This window comes from Hylaeus volcanicus, chromosome 1 (assembly GCF_026283585.1).
Source record: "Hylaeus volcanicus isolate JK05 chromosome 1, UHH_iyHylVolc1.0_haploid, whole genome shotgun sequence".
In the NCBI taxonomy this organism is placed as follows: domain Eukaryota; kingdom Metazoa; phylum Arthropoda; class Insecta; order Hymenoptera; family Colletidae; genus Hylaeus; species Hylaeus volcanicus.
The window spans coordinates 13360054-13374277 of record NC_071976.1 but is presented as its reverse complement, the minus strand read 5'-3'; the positions used below and the strand labels follow the sequence as shown (position 1 = coordinate 13374277).

The 14224-nt window shown below is 36.1% G+C and overlaps 1 protein-coding gene across 2 annotated transcripts in view; it reads left to right on the top strand.

The window, feature by feature from the left end:
- The window catches only part of LOC128882234 (PTB domain-containing engulfment adapter protein 1-like), a 122505-nt gene that overhangs the window by 98408 nt on the left and 9873 nt on the right, over nucleotides 1–14224 (top strand). For both annotated transcript variants that reach the window (XM_054133823.1, XM_054133829.1), the window contains exon 4: nucleotides 11148–11330. In XM_054133823.1, coding sequence (XP_053989798.1) covers nucleotides 11148–11330 — 183 coding nt within the window. The remainder of the gene's footprint in view (nucleotides 1–11147; nucleotides 11331–14224) is intronic.

Sequence of the window (14224 nt, the reverse complement as noted above, 5' to 3'; positions counted from 1 at the left end):
TTATTCTAATACAATAAATTGTGCGTTACACATAGTGGATCTCTTTCTTTATTTCTCATTTCATGTTGAACATTTCAATTTCTAGCAACAAGACATTTTGCGATTCATTGTGTGTACTTTGGACACATAAAAGACTGAAACTGGTATTATAATATAATAAATTGTGGGTTAGAAATAGTGTAGACCTCTTTTTTTATTTAATACTTCATTTTTAACATTTAAGTTTGTTACAACAAGACTTTCTGTGCTTTGGAAAACTTAAGGGACTGAATCTGGTATTGTAATATAATAAATTGTGCGTTATTCATATGATATTAATTTTATTTGTAAATAACACATACAAACCTTATTTTACTTGCAAATTATTGTAGAGCTTAAAATAAAAATACATTTGTCTTTTATTATAATAAGCGAGAGTCTACAATATACATAATGTGTCTGAAGCTAGATATAGGAAAGAGACCAGCTTCAGTTCTTTAAGTTTCCAAAAGTATACAGAACGCATGGCAGGATGTCTCACTGCAAGAAATTTAAATGTTAAAGATGAAGCGAGAAATGGAAAAAGAAATCCACTATTTGTAATGCACAATTAATCGTATTCCAATATCAGTTTCAGTCCTTAGAATTTTCAAAAGTACACACAATGCATGGCAGAAAGTTTTGTTGTAAGAAATTTAAATAATGAGAAAGTGAACAGAGATCCACTATTTGTAACACATAATTTATTGTATTACAATAATATAGAAAAAGAAAGGGCAGACTTAGTCCTTTAATTTCTCAAAAGTACCCACGACACATGACAGAAAGTCTCGTTGCATTTAAATGTTACTGATAAAGTGATTACATTTTTTCTTTAATAAATTTCTTGCAATGAGACTTCCTGCAATGCATTCCGCGTACTTTTGAAACCTTAAAGGATTCAAACTGATCTCCCATTTTCTATTATTTGAAGTCATTCTATATAGAAATTATCTTTGTAAAAAGAAGTGAGATCCCTATAAAAATTTCAAAAAAGTAAAAAAATTACGCCAAGTACATGGAAAAGTGAAGGACTTAAAGAGTAATCATAGAAAAATAGAAGATCCCCCTAAAAAAATTCAAGAAAGTAGAAAAAGAAGTGAAATCGAAATGAGCTGCCAGTACATGAAGGTGCTTTCCAGCAAAGTGCAAAGGCGACATTGTGTAACACAATGACAAATTCGGTGCTTTCCAACTATGCGCAGCTAAAATGCTGTGTTCAACAGTGCAGACGTTCAGACCCTAATGACAACTCATGTAAACTGACTGCTCCGCACTTTGGCAGTGAAATGAAGAAGGTAAATAGTGTATCAACCACAAACTGAAACTGTTTAGACATTTGCCTTGATGTCCGTGGCCTGGAAGTCAAGTGCTTGGCGTGGGCAGGCAAAGCATTCTCAGATCATCAATACCCATACTTTCTCTCTCCCAGACTTTCACATAATTTGTCAATTTAAAACTTTGATAATATGAGTACATTTTCATTTTATTGTATTTTAAAATATTTCTAAGGACATTCATTGACGCAGATACCCCTTCTCTCACAAGCTTTCAGATAATTTGTCAGTTTAAAACGCTGACAATATGAGTACATTTTCATTATTTTACATTTTAAAATAATTCTTATTCATCAAAACCTTGACCTTGCCGGGCCACGCCAAGCATTTGACTTCCAGGCCACGGACATCTAGGCAAATGTCTCAGTTTGTGGTTGATACACTATTTAGCTTCTTCATTTCACCGCCAAAGTGCGGAGCAGTCAGTTTACATGAGTTTCCATTAGAGTCGGAACGTCTGCGTTGTTGAACACAGCATTTTAGCTGCGCATAGTTGGAAAGCACCGAATTTGATATTATGTTACACAGTGTCACCTTGCACTTTACTGGAAAGGACCTTCATGTACTGGCTGCTCATTTCAATTTCACATCTTTTTCTACTTTCTTGCATTTTTTTAAGGGGATCTTCTATTTTTCTATGATTACTCTTTATGTCATCCAATTTTTCATGTACTTGGCGTAATTTTTTTACTTTTTTGAAGTTCTTTATATTTTACATTCTTACATTAAAGTTTATAATGTGTGTTTTGACACTTACAGAATTAGTTTTTAATGCCTGTACACTCAGTGATAATAATAAACTACTTTCCATTTTTTTAGGGACCTTGCTGTATGGATTGCATGCTCCATGTTATAATCCTGGGTGAAAAAAAAGACGACGACAGATTTTTGTTCTATATTGATGTAGTTTGGTGTGAACTACGCTGACACCTGTAGCAAAATTATAATTTTTTTTTTTCTTTTATTATGTTTGCTATTTACAATCAATTCTTATACAGAATTATGAGTAACTTAAGTTAGCGTGGCACAGTGACGTGGTGCAACTACCGTGGTAGGTGCTTACAATGTATTCATTTATGAATGTTTACATTAGCATGTGAACGCAGTTAGTATTATGAGGCACCTTTATTTAAATCTATCGGGTAGGTCGTGAGGGTAGAATCTTTTTAGTCTACGAGTTAAGTCTAGATTATCTAATAATTGGATAGCTAAGGGATTTGAGTGATTTGTTAAACCCATATTATAACGTTCACTGAAATTATAAATTTCTTCTTTCATTGTTGGCAAATTCAGATCATGATGTATTCTTTCATTACTAATATACCAGGGGGCGTTACAGATTAATCGTAGGGTCTTAGAATGAAATCGTTGTAGAATTTCTATGTTAGATCCGTTGGCAGTGCCCCATGACGTAGGTCCATATGGGTTTTAGAATGGTCTTGTATAAGATAAGTTTACTTTCCAAACTTAATTTCGATCTTCTACCGATGAGCCAGTAAAATTTCTTAACTTTTTCCTTCAGGTCGATGGATTTAGTTTTGATATGTTGCTTCCATGTTAGTCTTCTGTCAAGCACCATACCCAAGTATTTGACTGAATCTTTTATTGGTATTCCAGAGCCATTTATAACAACCGTGGGGCATGTGGCTATGTTGCGAGTTATGCGATGGATTTGCTCGACTGTAGAGTGGTGTTTACGGAACCCGAATTGATGACTAGGGTTTACTGAGTCTGCTAATATGGTCAGCAGCCGCTTGCTTAACATTTTTTCAAATAGTTTAGATAAGTTTGATAGTAAGCTGATTGGACGATACGAAGTTACTTCATGTAACGGTTTCCCTGGTTTGTGTATAAGCGTAATCGTTGATAACTTCCATGACGTCGGATAGTGCCCAGTTCGAAGTATGGCGTTAAATATAGAAGTTATTAGCGCTATTCCTTTCTTCGGTAGTTCCTTAATTATTTTATGATTTATTAGATCATGACCAGGCGCCTTTTTGGGGTTTGAATAATTAACTATAGTTGCTCTGACTTCTGATGATGAAAAAGGTTCAATTTGAGGCGACATTTCAAATGGAGATTGTAAGTATTCCAATATTTCTAATTCATCAGTAGCAGATTTGGGAGGCGGTGGTTTAAATACTTCAGCTAGGTGTTCAGCGAATAGATTAGCTTTATCTATCGGACTCCTTGCCCAGCCTCCTCGTGGGTGGCGAATGGGGGGTATTACTTGCTGGGGACGTGAGAGTCGTTTCGCAGCTTTCCAAAGAGAGTAATTAAGAGTCTGCCGTGTGAGATAGGTTTACTAGGAATTTTTGGAAACAATCATTTTTGAAGTCCCGAAGGATTTTTGATAGGTTCCTGGTAGCTCTGTTTAGATTCCGTTTATCATTTGGTAGTCTATTGTTTTACCAAATTCTTCGAAGTTTTCGTTTCTCAGCAATTTTTTTCTTTATGAACTCAGGGTAGTCACAACGAGTCGAGTATTTCAGATTGGGGGTGGAGGTCCTGACAGAGTTTATTATATTGCGTGTGAGATAATCCACAGCTGTATCTATATCATCGTTTTTTCTTAGGGGTACTGCTGCTGTTGTGGAGTTATTGAATGTTTTCCGAAAGTAGGACCAGTTTGTGAGTTTGTTGTAGATGGTGGTGGGGGGCACGTTTTCTATAATTGTTGAATTAACTGTTGCGATGACAGGAGAGTGGTCCGAAGACAAGTCCAGAGAAGAACAAATTTGAGTGTACCTTGGAGACACATTTTTCATTATATAGAAATCGAGTAAGTCAGGCACTTTGTTTGTGTCCGATGGCCAGTATGTAGGCTCACCTGTACTGAAGTGAGTTAATCGTTTAGCCTCGATACTTTCTAGGAGTGTTCTTCCTCTAGGTGTGATGAGTCTGCTGCCCCATTGGGTATGTTTGGCATTTAGATCGCCTCCAGCTATAAATCTGTAGCCCAGTGTTTCGAAGAAGTAGTCAAAATCTTGTTTAGGGATATTGTGTCTGGGCGGACAATAAATCGCGGATAATGTGAGTGGACTGTGCCAGTCTTGGATCTTAATACTTATAGCTTGGAGGTAATCTTGTTTGAATGGGGGAAGTTCATAATGTTTCAAGCTTGATTTTACAATGATTGCAGTGCCACCATGCGCTCTGCCGCTAGGGTGTAACATATAATATACTTTATAACCATGGATTTTGAAGTATGTTTTATCGGTAAAATGCGTTTCAGATATTATCAATTATCATAATATTATCATGACGTCGTCAAGGTATATTGGCGGTGGTTGAGGTTCTTTATGTGGTAGATGATTTTCGAATTCATCGTTATCGGTGCACGAATTTAAGATTGAGAATCTATTTGATGTTGTTACAGAACTCCTCGAAGGGTCCAATATGGTTTTATTGTTTCCATTTGTGGTCTCGATCCTTCTTCTTTTTTTGTTTTGGTCAATTGCTTCATCAGAGGTATCCTTTTGCAAGGATTTGAGCAAGATTTAACGCCATTTCGTGCTAGATATAACCGATTTAGAATCGGTATCTAATCGAAAGGCTGTTGTTTGTCCTTATCTAGTGTATGATATTCGTTGGGCCAGGTATTGAATTTGTGATTGCCTTTCCTTGTCGGCTATTCCGTAAACACACTTAATATAGTTACGCACAACGTATAAACGCACTGAGCTCTATTTAGCACGTCCGAACGCTTTGACAGCTAGCACGCGACTGTAAAATTATAAATGAGCTAATTCTTTAAGTTAAATATAACCTAATATAATTACTTAAATTTTGCATCATTATTTGAATGAAAAAGCTATTTAGAACTTACATGCGAAGGCCATTCTAGTTCAGACCGAGCACATTGGTGTGATAAGGAAGTACACCAAATTTCAGAGTGATCGGTCCATCCATTCTGAAGATATCATGCAACACGTGTCAAAAATAATAATTTTGAGAAAAAGAGGTTTAAAGTTAAAATTTCAATTCAGTGCTGACCTTGTTATTATACATACCTTATTCTGCTTCAAAACTCTCCAGCAGCATACAAGGCACCTTCTTCCATAGCTACATCTTTTTGTGCTTTACTTTTGGACCATCTGGCAAATCGTCTTGCCTCCAGTCTGGCTGCCGATTTACCCTTCTCATCATATCGTACCCTCCTTTCATCTTGGCACTGGAAGATTTTTTCGGTATTTAAACCAGGTTCAATGTCGAATCTTCGCATGATGTCAAGTAGAATCCTCGTTTCTTCATTAAAACATGATGTAGCTATGTACTTCATAAAAAACTACAAGAAAGTAGAAAAAGATGTGAAATCGAAATGAAACTCCTTTCCAGCAAAGTGCAAAGGCGACACTATGTAACACAATGTAAAATTTAGTGCTTTCCAACTATGCGCAGCTCAACAGTGCTGACGTTAAGACCCTAATGACAACTCATGCAAAGTGATTGCTCCGCACTATGGCGGTAAAATAAAGAAACTAAATAGCGTATCATCCACAAACGGAGACTGTTTAATTTGTCTAGATATCCGCCGCCTGGAAGTCAAATGCTTGGCGTGGCCAGGCTTCTATACATATACTCAAAGCCTTAGCTTCTATTGACTTGTAAGTGTTTACAAAAAATCGACTGGAAAAGTATAAGACGATATCGTTGTTGTATGTGGACTGATTTTATTGATTATGGTTTTATTCGATAGCTTATATGCGATTTATATCAGAAAAATACCTTTAAATTTAAAAAATATTGCAGGTGTGATGAGATATTAATGAAAGAAGTTTCAGGTTAGGTTGGAATCGCAGTTTTACAAGTAAGAGATACAAGTAGGAGATTAGGCTTCATAATTTTTCATGAACTTGGCGTCGAGACGCTACCGCGTCTCTAGATGTGCTACACATGAGGACTTCAATTCCACTAAATGACTTCTTCGGTGGCAACTTCCAAATCACATTATTTACACTTCCATTTTAATTTTGTGTAAATCCTTCTAAGCACCTATGAAGCAGATTTTCATTGCTCAGAGTTTCATAAATTGGCTTTATCACGTCCATCACAACATCTGGTATGGGATTTTTATGGTGAAAATTTTGTAAATTATCGTAAGTCTTTGCTATTTGCCATCCGTACCATGAATGTTTGCCTTCTGGGCAATAAAAATGCTGTGGTTTCAAATCTGTTGACAACTTATGATAACATGTTGCGCAAATAGCATCTCTGATGTCTTTGATTGAACTGGGTTGAACACGAATGGCATTTCCATAAAATACTGTGAGCTCATCAATTAATTTGCCCGTAAGCCTTCCTGCGCAACTAAGCATTTTACCATCACTCAGTTTCTTTCCAGCAAATTCCTTCTTTTTGTTGCGCAGTCGAATCCCTATTCTCTTCTGGATATGACCAACGCATTCCTTTTTCTCTACAGGGAACTTTTCACCGTATGGCCTTGCATTTTGTATCGCAGAAAATGTCTCGCTGTCAACGCCCCCTATGTGTTTCAAATATTTGACACTATTGCCTTTCTTCAGATCGGTGAAACATTTCCAAAATACCATCAACTTCCATCTTTCCAGAGCTGCCATGGCGGTTCACTCGGCATTTGGTGATGTGATAATCATTCCATTCTTTATAAGCAGCAGTGTCCATTCTTGTTTTCCAGCTGACGCATTCTTGGCAATATACATTTTTTGTGTTCACATCTAAAACTAACCCACTGTAATTTCCAGTGAGGATTCTGATACCCTGTAAGGATGTAAGTCCTCCATGTACCATCTCCAGAAACGTACAATTCTTTTGGAATTACAACGAAGTTGCTTTGGTAGCTTTACAAAGATTTTTCACGTGGATATCATAACTTGTTTTTGATAGACGGTGGAAGGTTCGTAATTGCACAAAAAGTGTTTAACTCAATTACACCATGCTCTATCATGCGCGTAGCTAATACACTTCTTTTGTTAATTTCATAATTATTCTTTTTCCAATAAGTCTAGAATTTGGAATCGCGCGAATCTTTTATTAACTTTGACACTCAACTGTCAGTTTAAACCCTAGTCTCTGTTTAGTAGCAGTTTTTGGAAACGTCAGAGTTCCACCGCAGTTCTTACACGATACAATTTTATGTAATTTATTAAAAACAATTTCAAAATCGATAAAACAAGTTTCCCCTGTTTTATTTTTCACAATATCAGAGGTCTGTTCTTTGCTTAGGCTTGGATGGCTGATAAAATAATATATTCGATTCACTTTTCCTAGAGAATCGATTTTCAAAAAAATTACGTTTTCTTTTTCGCCCAGTAAATCGTTTTTTATCCGGGATTCCACGGTGTCGGTTTCTTGTATTGTCACGTCCTGGATTCCAGATTTGAAAAATCTGTCACCCAGTTCGCTCAAATACTGCCTGCTTTTATCCCCCGCCTCTCTTAAACGACTCGCGTCTGGACGGGATCCTGATTTTTTGATTTACTGTACTCTTGCGATTACTGTTTATCCAAATTTTAAGTTTTTTATTTACTACTTGATGGATTCTATTACCTTTCGAATGTATGTTTCCCATAGCGGAGCGTTCGGTGGTATTTCCTACACGTGCTCGAACGTCGAATGGACTCGGGGAAATGATTGGTATTGTTACTTATTAATTTTATCACTATTTATTATTAAGACCTGTGCATGGTTGTAAGTAGTAAATGGGCCTGACGGAGCCGGCATACAGAATTGAGCGAGGGGCTGCACCCGTACGTGGTCAGCCCACATTAAATTGGAGTCCGGTCTGGTCTGACCACGTACGGGTGCAGGCCCTCGCTCCGCTTCTGAATGCCGGCTCACTTACTACTTTTTCAAATCTGCTCCGATTTGAAAACGAAAGCGTGGTTAAAAAAATCTAATTTTTGGGGGATCTGTTAATAAAGCATTCGCGCGTCCGAATCCACGAACGGCGTTGACGTGGGGTTACTCGTTCACCCAGCAGATGGGCCTCAAGTTGGAAGCGAGTTTTTTAAAAAAAATCGACATTTTCGTATTTTATTACGCGGGAAAAAGACATCAAAACTGTGTCATTCCGATGCCCTGTACTGTTGGACATGTAATCCACGCAACGTGACAACGTTCCAACCCTTACACTTTGGGGTGGACCACCCCTACCTCTGCCCCCCTCCCTTCAGCTTCGGGGGTAGTTTTCGAAACGGGACCTTTTCGGCATTCATCCTTAATATATCGAGAACAAACATGGTGAATTTCATTGCCCTCCGATGTGTGGAAGTGCTCCCTTACGAAGGAGGTTGAAAATTTGCGAGCTGTTCCACCCCCCCGAAGGGTACCTATGGGGTGCTCGGTATGCGTGATAGCATTTTCTGGATCAGGGAAGTTCAGAGAATGCATTGAGCCCAAAATTGAAACCGTCGTCCAAAAATTGTGGATTTTAGTGGGGGTGGGAGGTTGTGGGGGGTGGGTTTGTCCGAGAGAGATTTCAAGAGGTGCGTTTTGTAGAGGGCATCAAGGAGAGTCGCCCCAAAGGTTTTTTTAATTTTTTTAACCCTTTCCATTACTCCTGGCACCTTCAAAAGTGACGTTTTTCGACGCGCCCCCCCTTAAGGAGGTGAATTAACCCCTTTGCGTCAATCCTCGCCAATGCAACTTTACACACGCTTAGGGGACACTTCAAAAGTACTCCTCACGCAGTTTCATTTCAATCGGTTGAAAACTCCCATAGTTACGACGCACAGCAAAATTGTGGACAAAAATCAAAATTTCATTACTAATATAACAAATAGCAAAATTGTGGACAAAAATCAAAATTTCATTACTAATATAAATATATTGCTATTTATTCACAAAAAAAATTAAAATTAATCATAAACATTAATAAAATCACAACAAAATTAACAAAAAATTAACAAACCCCGATTTTGATGAAACTTTGTATACTTGTTTGTGGGACCTTCTTATGAATTACACCATCCTCAGTACGTGCGAATTTTGCGTTTTGAGGGAGAAATTAACCCTTTTATCCGAATCACCCCTTTTACTTTTGCTCGGAAACGATTAGAGATTTCAAAAAATGTTCAAGCAAACATTACACTGTTTTTAGAGGCCTATAAACCAATACCAACAAAATTTAAAAAAAAAAAACATTTTTTTAAATCCCCCCCCCCCCTCCCTCCCTCGAAATTTGTGAAAATTTTGATTCATTTCTGGACCAGTAAAAGCGTTTTTTTATTCTGAATCCAACGGTATGTATAAGTTTATGATTATCATTCAGGAAAATGTTGTAATATTGTAAAATTGTCGCTTTAGTAGACTATATTTCGAATTCTTTAGGAATTTTTGTCTCATAAATAATAGAAGTTGCACCCATATGTTATTTAATATACTATGCTTCATTTTGGTTGAGGATGTGAAAAATAATTTTTATAGAAATCCATAAATCAATTCAATTAGAATTTTTAACTTCCAATTGCGACCCTACATCAACAGTACGGTCCCTTATTAAAAATTATATAAAACCGAACGTTGCAAGTATTTGGAAGAAAACTTATAAGTTTCTTAAAATATAACAAATAATCTATCCAAATATGTTGAGAACTCAGAATATTTTTTGCCGTTTTGTCTGTATGTTTGTTCGAAGATTTATAACAATTTCCACGCTGACACATATTTTATAGGATAGAAATCTGTCTCACATTGTGATATATACTAATATTGAAATTTGTCCACTTATTCCGCACTGTGCGACGGTTTGAAAAAGTGTCCCACTAATTGTTTGAAGCAGTGTAGTTACCGGTGGAATCGTAGCTTGACAACACTGCAGCCACGATTCGGCTTCTCAGTTATTCTCTCGAGTTAATTGGTATCAACTAAATTTTCTGCTTTGAAATTCCAAACAAAAAAAAAATGTATAGGATAAGATCAAGCGTTTATATTTGTTTGGAGTTTTGAAATAGAAAATTTAGTTGATACCAATTAACTCGAGAAGCCGAATCGTAGCTGCAGTACAACAAATATCTCGAGAGCAGTGTCAAGCTGCAACTCCAGCGATAACTAGTAGATGGAATGCATGCATTGTAACAAGAGGTTATCATTATGAACAATGTCTGCATCAAATAAGTGATAATAAAATAAGTAAGTGTAAATAAATGAGAGGAAAGACGAAAACTTCTTGATTCTTTTTTACGATTTTCTCCAAAACGGAGCAAAACCGAGCAAATTTCTAAAGGACTTATTTCTTAGCTTATCGGTACCCTACATGCTCCCAAAGTTTTGACACTTAAATTAGGGACACCCCGTATAATTCAATTTGGATATAAAAGAATGAATGTACCTTTTACTATTTGAAGTTGAATTCAAGACATTTTTAATGCCAAATGTTTTTTTATTATAATTTAAAATATTAAGAATTTAATTCTAAAATTAAGAAAAAACAAAAAAGCTAGAAACTTGACATTAAAAACAAGCTTATAACTATACATTTGTTTATTTAAATGTCGTAATTACAAAGATATTATATTAATTAAAATTTTACTTTATGCTATACTGTTCGAGTTTCTTTTTATTAAATTAAAACATTTTATTTTTATTAAACAAATTCTCAATTCAAATCTAGATTCAGTACATAAAATTAATGAAGTACACCTAGTTTTACTATCTACTTCGGAAAAATCTTACTTCGAAATTTTGATATAACGCATCAAAATTTCAAAATTCAACTGTATAATTCTATAAGAAATGCACAGACAAATTTTGTTTGTCACGTAGTGTAATTTGATTATTTCTTCACTGTTGTTCATACATACATTATTTCAGTACTTGGGCAGCACGGAAGTGGATCAGCCAAAGGGAATCGAAGTGGTCAAAGAAGCGATCTGCAAGTTAAAATTTAATCAACAACTGAGGAAGAGCGAGGGGACGAAAACTCCAAAAGTAGAGCTGACGATAAGCATAGATGGAGTTGCCATTCAAGAACCGAAAACGAAGACAGCACCAAAGGTATTAGAAGATTACTATTATATGTACTATAATCTTGAGATGTAACACTAGATCTACCTGGTTTTTAACCGACTTCGAAAAGGAGGAGGTTACTCAATTCGACATGTATATACATATATATATATTTTTTTTTATGTATATTACTCGATTACGCCCAGACGGCTTGACCAATCGGGATGAAACCTATTGCATCTTGTAGAGAATGTCTCCGAGGTGGTCCCGTTATCAAACAATTTTGGGATTTCTCATTTTTTACCCGTTTTTTTTTTTGCAAACACCCATATGTTGCTTCTTATTCCGAAACGAATTGACCAATTGGATTGAATCTTCTTGCATCTGGTAGGGCTTCGTTGGGTCTTAAAAGCTTAAAAAGACATTTGACCTACTTCCATTTTTTACTACTTTATTGCACTTTTCATCGAAAATCGTACTATTTCCCGTATGTTCGGCCCGAATTCGATAAAATCGATGAAACACTTTACATTTTGCTGCCGGACTCGTTTTCGAGGTAATCACTTTCCAAAAATGATTTTTCTTATTGTTTATAACTTATTGTTATTGCGAAATTTCTATTCTTTTATGTAACTCGGCAAGGAATTAACCGATTGCGATGGAGCCTTCCGCATTTCATGATAGATGAATTCGTGATGTTCCCATTTGCAACAATTTATGGACACTTTCATTGTTTATAAAACCATTGTTGGTGCAAAATTGCTATGTTCTGGTGTAGCTCGACAAAGAATTTACCAAACGCAATCAATCCTTTCACATTTAGTTGCACATGCATTCCTGATAATCCCATTTGCAACTATACAGGGTGTCCCAAAAATGTTGGATGTCCTTGAATGGGATACTTCAGGGGGTGATTTGAAACAATTTTTTCATAGCGAAAATGTTGTTCGAGGTTTCGTTAAGAAGATATTTTTCAGAAACCCCCGACCAATCAGAGCGCGAGTATGCCGTGGAGCGCCTGCGGTAGCGTAAGCTCACAAGCTTACAATTTAACTATATACGAAGATCAATAGACATCAAATTTTGCTTGTTAGTATTATTATTCTTCTAACAGATTGCAAGCATAACAAATAGTTATAATAATTGTAGAAGAATAATAATAAGCAAAATATTGTGCTGCATATAATGCCCATCAGGTTGAGACTTACGTGGGTTATGTGTAGAAGTACACTGTAATAGAGATCAGGTTGTGGACTTAGAAGGTTACTGTAATGTACCAGAATTATAAATAAGTATATCTCCTTAAATCAGAGTTATAAAGGATTGAATATAGAGTTCATAGAGGTAATATTTATTTTTATACTATTTATTAAAATATTTTAGTTTATCAATTAATTAAAACTAAAAATTTTTCTGGAAAGTCCAACGATTAATCTTCTCAAACAGTTTCATCAACGCATAATACAGCAAAAAATAAATAACGGAAACAATTCAGTGATTTAAATCTCTTGAGTCAAAAACTTTATACATACATTGCAAGAACTGATAAAATAATTTTTGAAAAAAAAAAATATAACCGACTTAAGTTCTCTAAAGTAGATATGGTGATAGCAATAATTTAAGGGCATAAGTTTTGTCCCTCCGACAGAAAGTTAAACCAAATTTGGTAATTTTTTTTTTTTAAATAAGTGCTTTACGTCGCATCGACTGCAAGGTCATTAGCGACAAAAATGTTCTATATTTTCTGGAATAAGTTGGTGTCTCTCAAATATTGGATGGTGTTTTGAACATGGTCCTCATAAGTTAGGGCCGAGTCTGGTTTTAATTTGTATTTTCTTCTTTCGACATCGTATCTTCGGCATTCAAATAGTAGGTGATTTATTGTTGTTCTTTTGTTGCAGAGGGTGCATTGTGGAGGATCTGTTTTCTTTAATAAGTATTCATGTGTTATTTTAGAGTGACCTGCTCTGAGTCTAGTCATGATTACTCTTTCTTTTTTGTTCAAGTTGTGAATGGGTATTGGTTGATAGAAATCTTGCACTATCTCGTGGATTTTGGTTCTTTGAGTGGAGGTCCACAGTTTGTTCCATTCTTCTCTTGCTATAGTTTGTGTCGAATTTAGGATGTCTTGGTTAGGGATGGGTTTTCTAATTTCATTTGGAGGGATGGAGATTGCTTCTTTCGCTGAGACGTCGGCTTTTTCATTTCCGGCGATTCCTTGATGGGATGGGATCCAGATGAGGATTATGTATTTACCATTGTCGGATAGTTCTGAGCAGGTTTCTTGTATGGCTTTTATGTTTTCATGTTTGTGTTTAGTATGTGTGTTCTTCATAGCGGTAACTACACTCATTGAATCTGTGTAGATAACATGATATTGGTGGCTACTTGTGTAGGTGTAATGAAGAGCATCTAGGATGGTGTATGATTCAGCTGTAAATATTGATGTTGCTTTGGGGAGTCGTTGTTTGGTGACTTCATTGTTGGTGACGAAGGCGAATCCTACTCCTTGGTCAGTTTTTGATGCATCGGTATATATTTTGTTGTAGAGTATGTATTGGTTGTTTAGTTCAAGAAATCTTGCCTTGTGTTTGATGTAACTTTTATGGTCTTTAGGGGTTTCTGCAAGTTCCGTGTTGACTTGCGGGGTTTTGAGAGTCCAAGGTGCTATTTTACCGTAATTGCGTTCAATAATTGGCGTTGTCTTTATTTCGGGGAAATTTGGATATTTTGTGATTCGGATGTAGAATGGTGTTATGGAGTTAGGTCTTTTTTCGTACAGATGGGAGTATCTGTCAGTGAATACGTTGTTGAAAGTCGGGTTATTTGGAGTGGAAGAAATTTTGATTACGTATTTAAGGCTTAGGAGCTTTCTTCTTTGTTGCAGGGAGGTTTCTTTTGTTTCGAACAATATGCTGTTAATTGGGCTTGTACGATAACTT